Below are 16429 nucleotides of genomic sequence, written 5' to 3' on the forward strand. Positions count from 1 at the left end.
ATAACAAGCAATAAAAAGGAGTGATTATTTCGGCTTATGTTATAATTAAAATCATATTCAATGGAGGTCAGTATTTTAGTTTAGAGCTCATTGACAAAGAGAATATAAGTAACTTACTAGTGCTGGTGGTGTCACTTGAGTATGAGGAAGACAGTGATCATTTGCCAAAACATGTAACCTGTTTTTAAATGTGACCAGTCTCTGACCCCTTATGTAATTAAGAACTGTCCAATAAGTGGTCTAATAAAACTTTCTGCGATCATAGAAATGATCTAAATCTGTCTGCCCAGTATGGTAGCCACAAGCCATGTGTAACTCTTAAGCACTTGAAATGTACCTTGTGCAGCTGAGGAACTAAAAAGTTTTAATCTCATTTTATTGTAATTAATTTAAAATTAAACAGCCACATGACACCAGTGGCTACTGAATTGGGCAGTACAGACCTAAAAAGAGTTGAGAATGTACAAGTGACTCAGTTCCATCCTTGCATAGGACAATTCATTGGATTCTAAAGTCAAGGCATGAATAATATCCTTTGGGGGGAAGACAAATGATTTATGAAAAAAAGGAATTGTGCCTGACTAGTGTTTCTAAGACTCTTAAGAGTCCCTTGAACTGCAAGGAGATCCAACCAGTCCATCCTAAAGGAGATCAGTCCTGGGTGTTCATTGGAAGGACTGATGCTGAAGCTGAAACTCCAGTACTTTGGCCACCTCATGCGAAGAGTTGACTCATTTGAAAAGGCTCTGATGCTGGGAGGGATTGGGGGCAGGAGGAGAAGGGGGTGACAGAGGATGAGATGGCCAAATGGCATCACCGACTCGATGGACGTGAGTTTGGGTGGACTCGGGGAGTTAGTGATGGACAGGGAGGCCTCTGCGATTCATGGGGTCGCAAAGAGTCAGACACCACTGAGTGACTGAACTGACTGACTGACTGAGTGTTTCTAAGGAGTAAAATAGGAAAGTAAGTAAAGATGCACTAGTGAATGTAACATAGCCTGAAATTCATTAGGGCAAGGGTCCTATGTTTTCATCATCGTATTCCTAACACCTGTTTTTGTGCCTAGCACCATGTGTATGTGCTAAGTCACTTCAGTCATATCTGACTCTGTGACCCTATGGACTACAGCCCATCAGGCTCCTCTGTCCTTTGGATTCTCCAGGCAAGAATACTGGGATGGATTGCCATTCTCTTCTCCAGGGAATCTTCCCAACCCAGGAATCGAACCCTCCATCTTCTGTGGCTCCTGTATTACAGGCAGATACTTTATTGCTGTGCCGCTGGGAAAGCTGAGTAGATGACAATAACTATTACTTAAATTAATAGACTATCTGCTGAATATAGGATTGGGAGAAGGAGGAGGGATCTAGAGAAAGGAAACAAGGAGAAGGGGTTTAAAGGTGATTTCACACATGAAGAAATGTAAATGATTGATCAAGTCTTGAGATCAATGCTTGCTGTTGTTCAGTCCCTGAGTTGTATCCGTCTCTTTGTGACCCCCTGGCCTGCAATATGCCAGGCTGTCAATCTTTTACTTGTATTGCTCTATCAAACCATGGGTTTAAAATAACTATTTAGTTTTCTGCTGTCGTCCTGAGTGGTAGCTGCCGAAATGAGCAAGTTCATGAAACCCGGGAACACGATGCTGGCCCTGGCCAGTCACTACGAAGGACACAAAGTGGTCATCGTGAAGAACATTGATGACGGCAGCTCAGACACACCACACAGCCATGCTCCGGTGGCTGGAACTAATCTGTCTCCCTGCAAAGTGACAGCTGCCACAGCCAAGAAGAAAATCGCCAAGAAGTCAAAGATCAAGTCTTTCCTGAAAGTTTATCATTATAATCACCTCAGGCCCACAACGTACTCTGTGGGTATCCCCTTGGACGAAACGGTTGGCAACAAGGATATCTTCAGAGACCCTGCTATCAAATGCAAAGCCTGATTAGAGGCCAAGGTCAAGTTCAAGGCTAGATACAAGACCAGCAAGAACAAATAGTTTTCCCAGAAGCTTCAGTTTTGTCTGTCTTGTTCAGTCATTAAATCCCACCCCACCCCAGGCCAAAAAGGTATTATTTGTATCACAGTGTTATATAAAGCTTTAGAAACCTCCCTTTCAAAAATTAGATTTTATTTCAGTTTAGGTTAAAGTAATACCCCATAATAAAATTCATTGTTTGTCCATTTCATTTGGGCTTTAAGAGACTACATGGGCCATATAGCCTTGCTCACTTAATAGAATTATCTAGTTTTTAAACTCATGTATTCTAGAAGAACCATTTGTTCTTGCTGGTCTTACACTGCCCTAAAAATCCTCTGTGCTCTGCCAGTTTATCCCTCTCTCCCCTTTAACCCCTGGCCACCTGTGATCTTTATACTTTCTCTACTGTTTTGCCTTTTCTAGAATGTCATATTGTTGCAATCATACAGTATGTAGTCAATTTGACTTCTTTTACTTAGTAATATGTATTTAAGTTTCCTCTATACTTTTTCATAGTGCATTAATAGCACAAATCTTTTTAGCACTGAATAATGTTCCATTGTCTGGATATACCACAATTTATCCATTTGCCTACTGAAGGACATCTTGGTTGCATCCAAGTTTTAGTAATTATGAAAACTGCTGCAATAACCATTCATGTACAGGTTTTTGAGTGGACATAAATTTTCATCTCATTTGGGGAAATACCAAGGAGCATGATTGCTAGATTGTATGGTAAGTATATGTTTAGTTATGTAGAAAGCCTCCAGTTGTCTTCCAAAGTGGCTCTACCATTTTGGATTCCCATAAGCAATGAATTCCTGCTGCTCTACATCCTCACAAGCATTTGGTGTTGTCAGGGTTCTGGATTTTGACCATTCTAATAGGTATGTAGTAACCTTACATTGTTGTTTTAGTTTATATTTCTCTAATGATGTATCATGTGGAACATCATTTCATATGCTTATTTACCATTTGTGCATCTTTGGTGAGGTATCTGTTAAGGTCTTTGGCCCATTTTTAAATGAGATTGTTCATTTTTATATTGCTGAGTTTTAAGAGGTCATTGTATATTTTGGATAACAGTCCCTTTTCAAGGGAAATAGTCTTTGCAAGTATTTTGCAAATACTTTCTCTTAGTCTGTAGCTTCTCATTCTCTTGACATTATCTTTCTCAGAGCAGAAGCTTATCAGTTATTTCTTTCATGGATCATGCCTTTGGTATTGTATTTAAAAAGTCATTGCCAAATTTATCTAGGTTTCCTCCCGTGTTATCTTCCAGGAGCTTCATAGTTTCACATTTTATATTTAAGTTTGTGGCCCATTTTGAGTTCAAAATGTGACGGGTGTAAGGTCGGTGTGGCCTCTGTCTCCAGGCCGTTCTCTGGTTTGTGAGGAGAAACTGAAGAATGAGGCAGTGTCTCCCTCTTGGACTAACAGCAGATTGAACAGATTTGGTTACTGCTTGCTCTGAAAGTGGGGGATTCCCTGAGCGTGGTGGTGCCTTCTTTGAAATGCAGCTCACTTGATATTAAGAGTCTCTGGGCTCTCCGCATTGCCCTTGTGGGTCCTGAGGTCAAGGAGAACCAACATAAATAAGCGGGTGATCATGTTGCGTAATTTGCTGTGAGTAACAAAGTCCTCTGTCTCTTATGCAAGAATCGTGTGTCTCCTGCCAGCAACCATGAAACAGGAACAGATTAATTCATTTGAATGTTGGGTAAAATTGGGTTATAAACTGACAGCGGTATGGTGAGAACTAGAGAGCTTTGAAAGGGATTTATTCAAGGGTTTCCCAAAGAAGGTTGTTAGAAAGGGAACAAAAGCAAGATGTAGTATTACAGTATACAGAATATGGAGAAGCTTGTTGAGGGAGTGTTTTATGTCATAGGTGGAAAAGGAAGAGGATGGTATTCTAATAGTTTTGTTAATCTTACCTTTAAATGGGTTACAATATAACAGCAGATCTCCATAATCTGTGCATGTGGTCCATGTAATCAGATGCCATGCTTTATTGCCAAGATAAATTTAGCTTTCAAGTTAGAATACACATTCCACAGTCACATGAATTGCAGTTTTTCAGAAAGATGAGCCATAGAACAATTTTATTTTGAACTGATGTCATTAGATTCTAGAATCTGCTATCATCATATTCTGTGTTATTGCCACGTTAATTCTATATGCAGCTTAAGCATTCAGCATCTAACCTCTTCCACCTACACAGGACATTTTTATGGCTAAGAATGATGGCTTAGAAAGGAAGGGAAAGATTTGCTTTGTATTAAATTCAATATGGGAAAATGCTTAAGGTAAGCCTTTAAGAAGAAAACAAAACATGTCTTCATATGTTTCATGTGCTAAAGAACATTGAAATATTCATAAACCAAGCTTTAATGCTTCCTTTAGTTTCCCACAGTGACTGAATATCTGGATATTTATCTGAAATATTCTCTCCAGACAGGTTCTGCTTTATCTATGATTAATATTTTAAAATAGCATTAGCCAGTGGGGTATAAGTTTATTGTGCTTATCAACTCCTTCAAATCTGTTAGTTCAGTAGTCTCAAACAGATACTATGACTTAATTATTTTCAAAACAGGGAAGTTCTCTGTTTGCCTACAGGGAACCCTTTTGTCGTGGTGCCCTCTATTATGTTTTTCCCTGACCTTTCTTTCTGCCTACCACCCTGAGGCTTTACATTTATCTTCCCAAGGTTTAGTAGAGTGGGCAGGTACCGTGTAGGTAGTTAGAAATAATCTTTTAGACTTAGGCATTCTTTGGGGGTACATCTGGGTAACCATCAACTTCACCTGTCTTAATTTCTTATTCCATTTCCATATTGATAAGGTAGCTATTATTCTTCAGGACGCTTGGCAGGTTTCCACCTGTGTTCCCTGTTCTTTTTTCCTCATTTGACACTTTTCTCACTCCAGTTGCTGCAAAGAGGACCAGAACTGCCAACCAAAATGTCCTGCAGATCAACTTACTTCAGACCTCCTGCATCGTGGAGGCTCTTCTGTTATTCAACCAACAAAATTTCTTGATTTTAAAGCAGCTCGTCCTTCTCCGATGCTTAAAGGCATTTCACGTAAAAGAAGTAAAATTTCCTCGTCTTCATCAAATATGCCTTTTTACCCAGCTTTCCTTGAAAGAAGATGTTCTTTATTTCCTAAATTTCAGAAAAGCAGTATGTCCTTTCATTCTGTACAAAGTAGAGCTAACTTTGATTCTGAAGAAAAAAGAAGCTTCAGTGATTTAAAGTCGCCTTCAGAACACTTTTGCTTTAGATCCAGAAGTATTTTCTGTACCCCGAAACTAAGTATAATTTCCTGTTATGGGAATGCTAGTACTTTTGATGCAAGTAGTTCATGCATATTTAATCCAAATGAAGTTGAAATCATTTCTAAAAACTCAGATATTACTGGTGCTGAAAAATATATACACTCTTATCCTCCTGAATGTAACACTACCTATTTTATGAGTTCTAAATAAAAAATGAATTCCTCTGCCGGTTGGGACACTGTTGCTACCTTGCATCAAAGCAAAGCAACCATGCTTACTCTTCCAAGTATTATTTCCTATTCCTCTGAACAACATGGAATTGACAATGATATTCAAGAAAGAGACCAGTTAAGGAGCAATTCTGTTTATCCTACTTCTCAAAGTCACGTAGAAAGACTTCTCAGCTATGGTTCAACAGCATCCCTCTCAAAGTGTAACTTGCCCTGTTCTCAATAACGTTGAATTTACTTCATTTTATAAAAATGCTAGTGGCTTTGCACTACCTCAAAATGAAGTTACCTCAGATCCCTTTGAAGATGAAACAATTCTCTCTCATTTAAAGATGAAGACAAATCTTCACTTAATGAAATTCCTAAATAAGGTCCCCTTAGACTTTACCCTCTCTTGGAAGGGCAGCTCAAACCAGATGCTCTCCCTGCAGGCAGAGTATATAGGCTGTAGAAATCACTGCTCAGATTTCAAGAAGTCTCCCTTGCTAAGCTTCACTGCACTTTCTGAAAAAGATTTCTACCTTGCAGTCTAAATTTAACATTATTTTCTGTATTTTTTAAAGATAGTTTATTAACATTGGAATATGGAAATCAAAGATTATCCATCTGTTTCAGGCTTTTAACAGATTTACTGCTTACCGACTGCCTAGTCCCAATTTTCTGAGTTACTGTTGTAATGTTTTGTGGTCTGAAAATAACATCAAGTTTTGATAAATAGGTCCTCTAAATGTATTACATTCTTAGAGAGTTTAACATCTTCTTTTATTCTACTTTAGTCATTAAAATAGTATTCCTATATAATCTATATATCTATATTAGTTTACTAATTCCTATTTATATCGGCCTTCCTAGCCCTATTTCTCATGCTAGACATCCCACTGATAGTGTTTTTATACTACACAAGGATCAAATCATAAATAAAAATATACTGTCAGAATATATTGAAACCAGATATTTTAATTAAATAGTTTTAATACACATTTGTGTATGTATATGAGAATTCAGAAAACTCTGAAATCAGAGATTTTTATGACTTTTTTTTAAAGTGAAAATTTTTAGATTTTTTTCCAAAATTTTTATTAAAAAAATTTTTAATACAATTTTTATTTTAAAACATGTCTCCAAAATTTTATTTTTGAAGTGAATATTTAGTTTTTTCCATTCTATTAAAGTTTATAAATATGTTTATCAGAATAACAAATGGAAAGTCATATAAGAATTAAAAATATGTAGAAAATAATTGTTTTTTGTAGACGGAACAAATTTGAATTATTTTCAATTATTTGTTATAATAAAATGCCCCCTAAGTTAATATCATTTGTACTAAGATGATTTTACTCTCATGTTTTTTTCCTTTTAATGTATCATACTTTTTTCTATTTTAATATTTTTGTTGTGTGAAATGCACACAATAAAATTCATTATTGTAGCCATTTTTAAGTTTGGTGGCATTAAATATATTCATACTGTTGTGCAACCATCATTATCTATCATGTTGCAAAAGTGAAATTCTATACCCATTAAGCAATAGCTCCCCGATCCTCTCTTCCCCTAGCCTCTTGACAGCTGCTATTCTACTTTCTGTCTCTGTAAATTTGATTCCTCTAGGTACCTCCTATAAGTGGAGTTATACAATATTTGTCTTTTTGTGAGTGGCATATTTCAATTAGCATAATGATCTCAAGTTTCATCCATATTGTAGCAAGTGTCAGCATTTCCTTTTTTAAGGCTGATAGTGTTCCATTGTATGTATATATCACATTTTGCTTATTCACTCTCTGTTGATGCTTACTTTGATTCCTTCTACCTTCTGAATAATGAATAATGCTGCTATGAACATGGGTGTATAAATATCTATATATTTATATTTATATAAATATAAATATCTCCTCCAGGCCCTACTTTCAGTTCTTTTGATTTACACCTAGAAATGGAATTACTAGATCATATAATAAATCTATTTTAATTTTTTTGAAGAACTTCCACTTTTTTCCATAGTAACCGCACAATTTTATATTTCTCTAAGAATGCAAAATGACTCAAGTTTCTTCACATCCCTGTCAATACTTGTTATTTTGGTTTTTTGATAATAACTATCCTAATGGGGGTGAGGTGGTATCTCTTTATGGTTTTGATTTGCATTTTATCCCATCATGTGGGTTGCCTTTCACTGTTGATTGTGTCCTTTGACACATTTTGAAGTTGTTTATCTATTTTTTATTTTGTTTGTGCTTTTGATGTCATATCCAAGAAATCATTGCCAAATACAATGCCATGAAGCTTTTCCTCTATGTTTCCTCTTAAGAGTTTTATATATTTATGTTGCTGTCTATTTCTTGCTTCAATTATGCTAGTGTTTGCTCCCTATATTTAGAAGCTCTAATGTTTATTACATATATGTTTATTTATATGCTTGTTAAATTGAATCTTTTATAATTATAAAATGTTCTTCTTTGTCTCACAAGTTTTAGACTTAGTTGATTTTATCTGATATTAACATAGCCACCCCTGTTCTCTTTTGGATATTATTTTACATTGAATATCTTTTTTCTTTTTTTGAATATCTTTTTTCATCCTTCTACTTTCTACCTATATGTGTCCTCAGTTCTAAAGTGAGTCTTTTATAGACTCCAGTTGATCCTGATTTTTCATCCATACTACCAGCCTGAGTCTTTTGATTGGAGAATTTAATCCATTTACATTTAAAGTAATCCCTAGTAGTTGCCTTTTTCTTATTTGTTTTTCATATGTCTTATACCCTATTGCCCTTCATTCCCCCCACCGACTCCCTTCCTTTGTGTTGACTTAATTTTTTTATAGTGATACATTTTTTATTCCTTTCTCATTTACTTTTGTGTATATTCTATAGATATTTTTGTGTGTTTAGCATGGGCATTGTGAATAACATCCTAAAGTAATAGCAGTCTATTTTAAACTGATACCAACTTAACTTCAACTGTATATAAAAGCTTTCTCCTTTACATCTTCACTCCCCCGTTTATATTATTGATATCACAAATTACATCTACATAGTTGTATAGCTGTTAGCTAGATTTATCATTATGTTTATACTTTTCTTTTTTATAATAATACTTTTCTCTTTTAAATACTGTAAAAGAATAAAAATGGAGTTATGAACCAGAATTACAATAATGCTAATTTTAATGTTTAACAACATATTTATTTACCTTTACCAGAAAACTGTATTTTCACATGACTTCAAGTTAGTACTGCCTAATATCCTTTGTTTCAACTTGAAGAACTCCCTTTACCATTTCTTTTAAGGCAGGTCTGGAGGTAATGAGCATCCTCATTTTCTTGTTTATTTGGGAATGCCTTAATTTCTCTATCATGTTTTCAAGAACAGTTTTCCTTTAAGAGGATATATACTTCTTGGCTGACAGTTTTTTCTTTCAGCACTTTAAATATATCATCCTGCTGCCTTTAGGTCTACAAGGTTTCCTCTGAGAAACCTAGTGGTAATTTTATTGATGATCACTTTTTTTGGTAATGATTTGCTTTTCTTTTGCTGATTTCAAGAATTTTATGATTTGTCTTAATGTCCTTCAGTTTGAGTATGTGTCTTGGTGTGAATCTCTTTGAGTTCATCCTATTTGGAGTTAATCAAACTTCTTATGTTTCTTTATCCATGTCTTTCCTCAAATTTGGGGGGGTTTTGGCCGTTATTCTTCAAAATAAGCTCTCTGTATCTTTCTTTCTTCTCCTTCTGTGACTCTTATTATGTATATATTGGCCTGATTTATGATGTTCCATAAAGTCTCTTAGGCTCTATTCACTTTTCTTCATTCTTTTTTTCTTTTGACCCTTCAGACTCAATAGTTTTAAGTGTTTTGTCTTCAAATTTGGTGCTTCTTTCTTCTGCTTGTTCAAGTATTTTCTTGATCTTTTCTAGTGGATTTCTCTACTTACTGCTTTTTATGTTCAAGAATTTCTGCTGGTCCTCTTTTTAATAATTTCTAGCTCTTTGTTTTTATTCTTTTTGTTCATATATTTCCCCAATTTCCTTTTGTGCTTTCTCCATTTTTTTCCTTTAACTCTTTGAGCGTATTTAAGGCTGTTATTTTAAAAATTGTCATCTCAATAAGCACAAAAGCTGTATTTATTTAGGGTCAGGTTCTAGAAATTTATTTTGTTCATTTGAAGGGCAGTCTTTCCCTGAACTTTGTATTCTTTGTGATCTTTTGTTGAAAATTGTACATTTTGAAAAAATAGTCATCTATTCTAGATTTGCAGATTGGCTGTATACCAGGAAGACCCACTCATTAGCCCAATACAAAGTCTTATGGGCTTCTCAGGTCTTTCCTAGGCGTTAGTTTTCTGTGGGCCTGAGTATGTGCTTTCCCCTAAATACGTAACTATTTTAAAATATCTTTTCAATAAGAATCTCATTCTGTTCTTCTTGGCAGCTTAGGTGTCTTATAATATTCCTGTCCCCATAATCTCTTGTGCCCAGGCATCCATTAGTCTGTGGTCCCTCTGTAGCTCTCACGTGTCACAGTGACTGCCATAGCTTTCACTGGCCTCTAATGTGATGCCCATATTATGCCTTCATTTCTGCCTGAACTCTAAGGAAAGCTAAACAGAAACTAGTTTTCTCGGAAGCCCTTCAACATGCCAGAGCATTGCAAACAATGCTGAGAGGAGCTGAGGAGCTGAGAATTGCATGACTTTTTCCCATCCATGCTGTGCCATACCAGGGAAGGGTGAAGCAAGGCTGAGTGAAAACACTGTGAAGTTTTCTGCCGTTTGAGTATGGGTTTTTCTTGATGGCTGCAAATCCTTGAGTACTTTTTAGATCTCCCACAAAGCTGTTTGAATCTGTCTGTTGTTTGTTTCATGTTTGCATGGAGGGATGAGGGCCTAGAGTTTCCAGTTTATCATCTTGTTGACATCTGTCTCTCTTAGTATCTTTAAAAAAAAAGTGGGAGCAGTGAGGTGTGTGTGGGTAAGGTTAGGCAAAGGGAACTAAATCAGAATGCCTGATATGGAAAGAGGCCACAGTACTGAAGGCAGGCATGTTTTTGCATATTCTGATGCAACTCACTACTGATGTATTTCTATAAATACACTATTTTCACAGCAAATAATGTCATTTTCTGTTTAAATAATACAATTATGCCTGCAAATATGCTATTGTTGCTGTTAAAGCAAGGAGTCAATTGTGCAACAATGAAGAGATACATAAAATGGCACAATTCTTAGTCAAATTTGGAGCACAAAATAAGCCAGAAAAGTCCTATTGGAAGATGAATGTTTGTAAGTAAATTTGACATTTGAGGGCAGACTTTTTCCGGGCCTGTTGAAAGTGTTAAAAGATTGTTAGACATTAGATAACCTATGAAAGGCAATTTTTTTTTTTGGCCCCCAGTAGATATCTAAGCTCTAACATAAAGTCAGTATGTGTGTTGTGTAGTTTCCCAGGCATATTTATTTCCCAGGCCCTATTTTTAAAATTTGCTTTTAAAACTTTCTCATAATTTTTAATAATGCCAATTATGAGTAGATGATTCCTGTTCACAGTAGGAAAACAATTTTTTTGCACTTGAGTGGGTTTTTTTTAATGTGGAGAAGAGACTAGGCTAATTGTTTTCTTTCTTAGTTTTTTTGGCCAGTTTGTCTATTGTCATGCCAATACCACACTGATTTACCACTGCTTTATTCTCTATATTATAGTCCTGATATCTGTTCTTTAAAATTGTGTTGGCTCTTCTCATTTTTTTCTCTTTAAAAAAATTTTTTTGAGGTACAGTTAATTTACAGTTTTGTGGTTGTTTCAAGTGTACAGTAAAGTGATTTTTTGCTGTAGAGTTTTCTCTGGATATATGCTCAAGAGTGGGATTTCAGGGTCATATGGTAACTCCATATTTAGTTTTTTAAGGAACTTCCATACTGTTCTCCATAGTGGCTGCACAAATTTGCATTCCCGCCAACAGGGTAGTCTCTCTAGTGAAGTCTCGCAGTCGTGTCTGACTTGTTGCAACCCCGTGGACTGTGGCCTACTAGGCTCCTCCGTCCATGGGATTTTCCAGGCAGGAGTAATGGAGTGGGTTGCCATTTCCTTCTCCAGGAGATCTTCCCAACCCAGTGATTGAACCTGGGTCTCCCACGTTGCAGGCAGACACTTTACCCTCTAAGCCACCAGGGAAGTCTCCACCAACAGTGTAGGAGGATTTATTTTTCTCCATACCATCTCCAGCATTTATTACTTGTAGATTCTTTAATGATAGCTATTCTGACTGGTGTGAGGTGATATCATATTGTAGTTTTGATTTGCATTTCTCTAATAATTAGTGATATTGAGCATTTTTTCATGTGCCTGTTGTGACCTGTATATCTTCTTTGGAGAAATGTCTAGTTAGGTCTTCTGCCCATTTTTTATTTTATTTTTTTTATGTTAAGCTGAATGAGCTATTTGTATATTTTGGAAATTAATCCCTTGTCAGTAGCACTGTTTGCAAATATTTTCTCACAGTCCATCAGTTGTCTTTTCATTTTTCTTTGTCATTTCCTTTGATGTGCAAATGCTTTCAAGTTTAATTAGGTTCTATTTGTTTATTTTTGTTTTTATTTCCATTACTTTAGAGATACATCCTCCCAAAAAATATTGCTGCAATTTATGTCAAAGAGTGTTCTGCCTATGTTTTCTTTTAGGGGTTTTATAGTACCTGGTCTTACATTTAGGTCTTTAATCCATTATGAGTTAATTTTTATATATGGTATTAGAGAATGTTCTAACTTCATTCTTTTACATGTAGCTGTCCAGTTTTCCTAGCACTGCTTATTAAAGAGATTGGTTATTGTCCATTTTATATTTTTGCCTCCATTGTAAATTAATTGGCCATAAGTGCGTGGCTTATTTCTAGGCTTTCTGTTCTGTTCCATTGATTTATATGTCTATTTTTGTGCCAGTAACACACTGTTTTGATTACTGTAACTTTGTAGTGTACTCTGAAGTCAGGACGCCTGATCCCTCTAGCTTCATTGTTCTTTCTCAAGATTGGTTGAGCTATTGGGAGTTTTTTGTGTTTACATGCAAATTTTATAATTTTTTTGTCTAGTTTTGTAAAAAATGTCATTGGTAATTTGATTGGGATTGCATTGAATCTGTCTATTTCCTTGAGTAATGGTTTGGTTCTTTTTACACTTGTGCTTCCATATTAAGTTGAGAGTCAGGTAAGTTCCATTGGAAAATACCATTGTGGTTTTGATTGGAATTATGTTAAAACTATAGGTTAATTTGGTACCATATGAAATTGGTTTAAAGTTAAGTTTTTCTGTCAGTGGATATGACATCTTTTCCCATCTATTTAAACATGTTTTAATGTTTTCTGATGATATTTTATAATTTTCTATAGAAAAATCTTACAAACTTCTTGTGGAACTTTTTCCTGGATACTGTGTATTTTTCCTGTTATAGTCCTATAGTATATAAAAGCTATATTTTATAAAATTACATTTTTTAACTTGTTCTATAGATATAGGAACCTGTGTGCTTAGTCACTCAGTCCTGTCTGATTCTTTACTGTCCCATGGACTGTAGGCTGCCAGGCTCCTCTGTCCATGGGGATAATTGATCATATATGTTAGTTTTATTTACTCATCTGTAAATTCTGTTAGATTTTCCTTCAATTTAAATACTGAATACCGTCTGTCTGCTTGAGCTGCTACAAGTACCATAGAATGGGTGGCTTATAAACAACAGAAATTTCTTTTTCACAGTTCTGGAGACTGGGAAGCTCATGATCAGGGTTACAGCAGATTCAGTATCTGGTGAAAACCTACTTTCTGATTCACAGACAGCTTCTTGTGGTGTTCTTGCTGGATGAAGGGAGCTAGGTTTTCTTTTTATTGAATAATCTTCAAATAATACTGAATTATTATTTCCCAATTCTTTCCCAAAGAAATCTTATTTCCCAATTCTTATATATTTTTTGTTTTTCTTTTAATATTGTGCTAACAGAACCTGCAGTACTCTGTTAAATAGAAGCAACAATATTGGATATCCTTCTCTATTTCTGATTTTAAAGAGAATGCTTATAATATTTCATCATTATATGTGAACTGTATCATGGTTTGGGGTTTATATTCTATTATAAGAAGTTCTGTTCCTTGTTTATGTGTTTGGTATTTCTTTTGTCTTGAAATGGAATTGAATTTATTGAAAAAAAAAATTTTGGTGACCACTGTAAAGATCATATAGTTTTCCTCATTTTATCTGTTATACTATAGAAATTTTCTTTATCTGTCCTTGTAATTCATGAGATAAACTCAGTTTGGTTATGATGCATTCTGTCATGTGTGTTGAAATTTTTTGGCTGATATTCTGGAGGATTTTTGTGTCAAAATTTATATGTGAAATTGGCCTATAATTTTTATTTCTTATTTTACTATACTTATTTGGTTTTGGCACTAGTTTTGCTAGCTTCATAAAATGACTTAAATAATGTTTCCTCTTTTTTAATTCCTTAGAATTTAAGTAAATCTAATTCTTTGCATTTATTGATGGAGCTCTCTATATAACTATTCTGTGTTTTCCCTCTCGCTATTAGCATAGACATACAAGTTCTGATTTAATGGCTATAGAATATTCAATTTTTTCTTATAAAAATAGCATCTCTATTGAGATACTATTCATATAACATAAAATTCACCCTTCTAAAGTGTACTGTTTGGTGGGTCTTAGTTTAAATAATAGTGTCTGATATTAAACTAGTTACTTTCTTTTGGTTATTATTTTCTTACTGTATCTCAGGTGCATAGAATTGTACTAAAAACTGTGTTTAGCTTATGCAGACTCTGATTAATGGTCCATGCATATGCCACTTTAACTCATTTATTTAGTTTGCTATTATAAACAGTATAATAAACATCTGTGAAACCACCTGCTAAAGCAAGACTAATCTGACATGCCATATCTGTCTTGTAGCACACTTTTCATTTGCATATGAGTTTGTTTCTTGACTCTTCTGTTTTCAGTTACTCATCCATCCTTTTACCAGTTGCACTGTCTTTAATTATTGTAGCTGCAAGATAGGTATGATATCTGGTGAGGTAAGTCTTCTCTCCCTGCTCTCTTTCTTAACGGTGCTTTGACTAATCTAGGCTGTTTACCTTTTCTTGTAACTTTTAGAATCATTTCATTAAATTGTATGAAATTTCTTCTTAGGTTTATAAAATTCGAGTTACACTGAATCTGTAATCTAGAGAGAATTCATTCATTTACAATATCAGTTGTTTGTAGCCATGAACATGATATATTTTTTCATGAATTTAGGTTCTTTTATAAACAGTTTTTAATATATCTTTTATCATCTTCTCCATAGAATTGTTACATGTTTTATTAAGTTTATTCCTGGGTATCTGACATTCTCTGAGATCATCATAAGTGAAATATTTTATTTAATTTTGTTTTTTAGACTTTTTACTGCTAATATATTAGAAATGAAACTGACTCATATTTTAGTATTATATGCAGCCAACTCACTAAACTCTGTTACTCCCACAATTTGTAGGTTTCTTAATGTGTACCATGTAGGTAACCATCGCATCTGCCATAATATGAAGATTACGTTTGAATAAGGGTGTGAAACAGGTGAGGAGGTAAATTGGCATAGATACTCAGTGGAGAACATACCAGGCAGAAAGACCAGCAAACACAGAGATAATAAAGCAGGGAGGAAGCCAGTGCTCCTGGAGTGCTGATTGAGCAGGAGAGTGATAGGAGATGAGGTCAGAGGTATTGGACTCAATCATAAAGGATCCTATAGATAACTCTAAGGACTTAACATTTTTACTATGATTTTGTCATCCATTGGAGGGTTTTGAGCAAAGGGTTATGTGATCTGATTCAGCTTTTTAGAGGACCGTTCTGGCTCCAATGTTGAGAATAAACTATAATGGTCAAGGACTAAAACAGAGAGACATGATAGGAGGCCATTGCATTAATACAGGCAACCTGGTGGTGGTCTAGACCAGGGGAGTAGTGGGTAAAGGTGGGGAGAGGTAGCTGGATCCTGGATGTATTTTGAAGACAGAAACAACAGACATTTCTGAATGTTGCTTAGCAGAGACAAAGAAGTCAAGGATGGTTCTAAATTTTTGGTTTGAGCAATTAGAAGAATGAAGTTGCCATTAATAATGTTGTAAGTTGAGTATCATTTATACAGTGTCTTCTTTATAAGGACTTTGAAGGAAATTTATTTGAGTCAGCATTGAAAATAGGTGTACTTCTCTCAAGAACTTGCTTCCTTTCTCTTTGTTAGTATCTGCTGGAGACTGTGACTGCTTCAGCTATTAGAAGATGTAAAATCACATTTATGTGTGTTTTGGCAAGGGTATAGGTATCTAAAGTATATGTACTTTTTTATTGGCCTTATTCACATTTGACTTTGTTTTTATCTTTTCTCACCACTTCTAACTCATTCTCTTGTGTGTTATATATCCTTATATAGTTCCTTAAGATCTTTTTTAGAACAAGGCAATGTGTGAATAAATGAAAATAAATTGTTGCATTATATGCCACCAAAAAGGAAATGTGGGAGGTAGTATGAATTTTTAACAACTAAGCTGAGGGTTAAAACATCATCTTGAACCACAAATTTATATATATATATACACATATATATGTGTGTGTGTGTATGTGAATATATGTGTGTATATACACATGTATATATAAATACATGATATATATATTTAATATATATATATACCTGACTGCCTCCGAGTTTAATAAATATATATACCAACTGCCTCCAACTCTGTATCATTCATTCAGCAATATCCAGTGAGTATCCATTATGTGTCAGGTGCTGTTCTAGGCACTTGATGACATCAGTTAATAAAACAAAGAATTGTTTTAAGGATCATGTTGTGAGGGAGCATGCATTCTAGTGGGAGAGATCCTGACAAAAAT

At 34.9% G+C, this 16429-nt stretch overlaps 2 protein-coding genes across 4 annotated transcripts in view; both read left to right on the plus strand.

Moving 5' to 3' along the window:
* Nucleotides 1–16429, plus strand: part of RMDN2 (regulator of microtubule dynamics 2) — a 65989-nt gene that overhangs the window by 6365 nt on the left and 43195 nt on the right. The window contains exon 1 of one of the 3 annotated variants that reach the window (XM_070476878.1): nucleotides 4158–4293. The exons of the other annotated variants lie outside the window; for them this stretch is intronic. Coding sequence (XP_070332979.1) covers nucleotides 4277–4293 — 17 coding nt within the window. The 5' untranslated portion in view covers nucleotides 4158–4276. Of the gene's footprint in view, nucleotides 1–4157; nucleotides 4294–16429 lie in introns of those variants that run through there. 3 annotated transcript variants of the gene reach the window in all.
* LOC110127527 (large ribosomal subunit protein eL27-like) lies at nucleotides 1438–2425 on the plus strand. Its single transcript, XM_070476881.1, has one exon. The coding sequence runs from the start codon at nucleotides 1616–1618 to the stop codon at nucleotides 1946–1948; it is 333 nt and encodes a 110-aa protein (XP_070332982.1). The 5' UTR covers nucleotides 1438–1615; the 3' UTR covers nucleotides 1949–2425.

Source organism: Odocoileus virginianus, chromosome 2, assembly GCF_023699985.2.
Source record: "Odocoileus virginianus isolate 20LAN1187 ecotype Illinois chromosome 2, Ovbor_1.2, whole genome shotgun sequence".
Lineage (NCBI taxonomy): Eukaryota > Metazoa > Chordata > Mammalia > Artiodactyla > Cervidae > Odocoileus > Odocoileus virginianus.

Excerpts from the sequence above, each read along its gene's own strand:
- LOC110127527 (XM_070476881.1), top strand. The coding sequence starts at position 1,616 with ATGAGCAAGTTCATGAAACCCGGGAACACGATGCTGGCCCTGGCCAGT.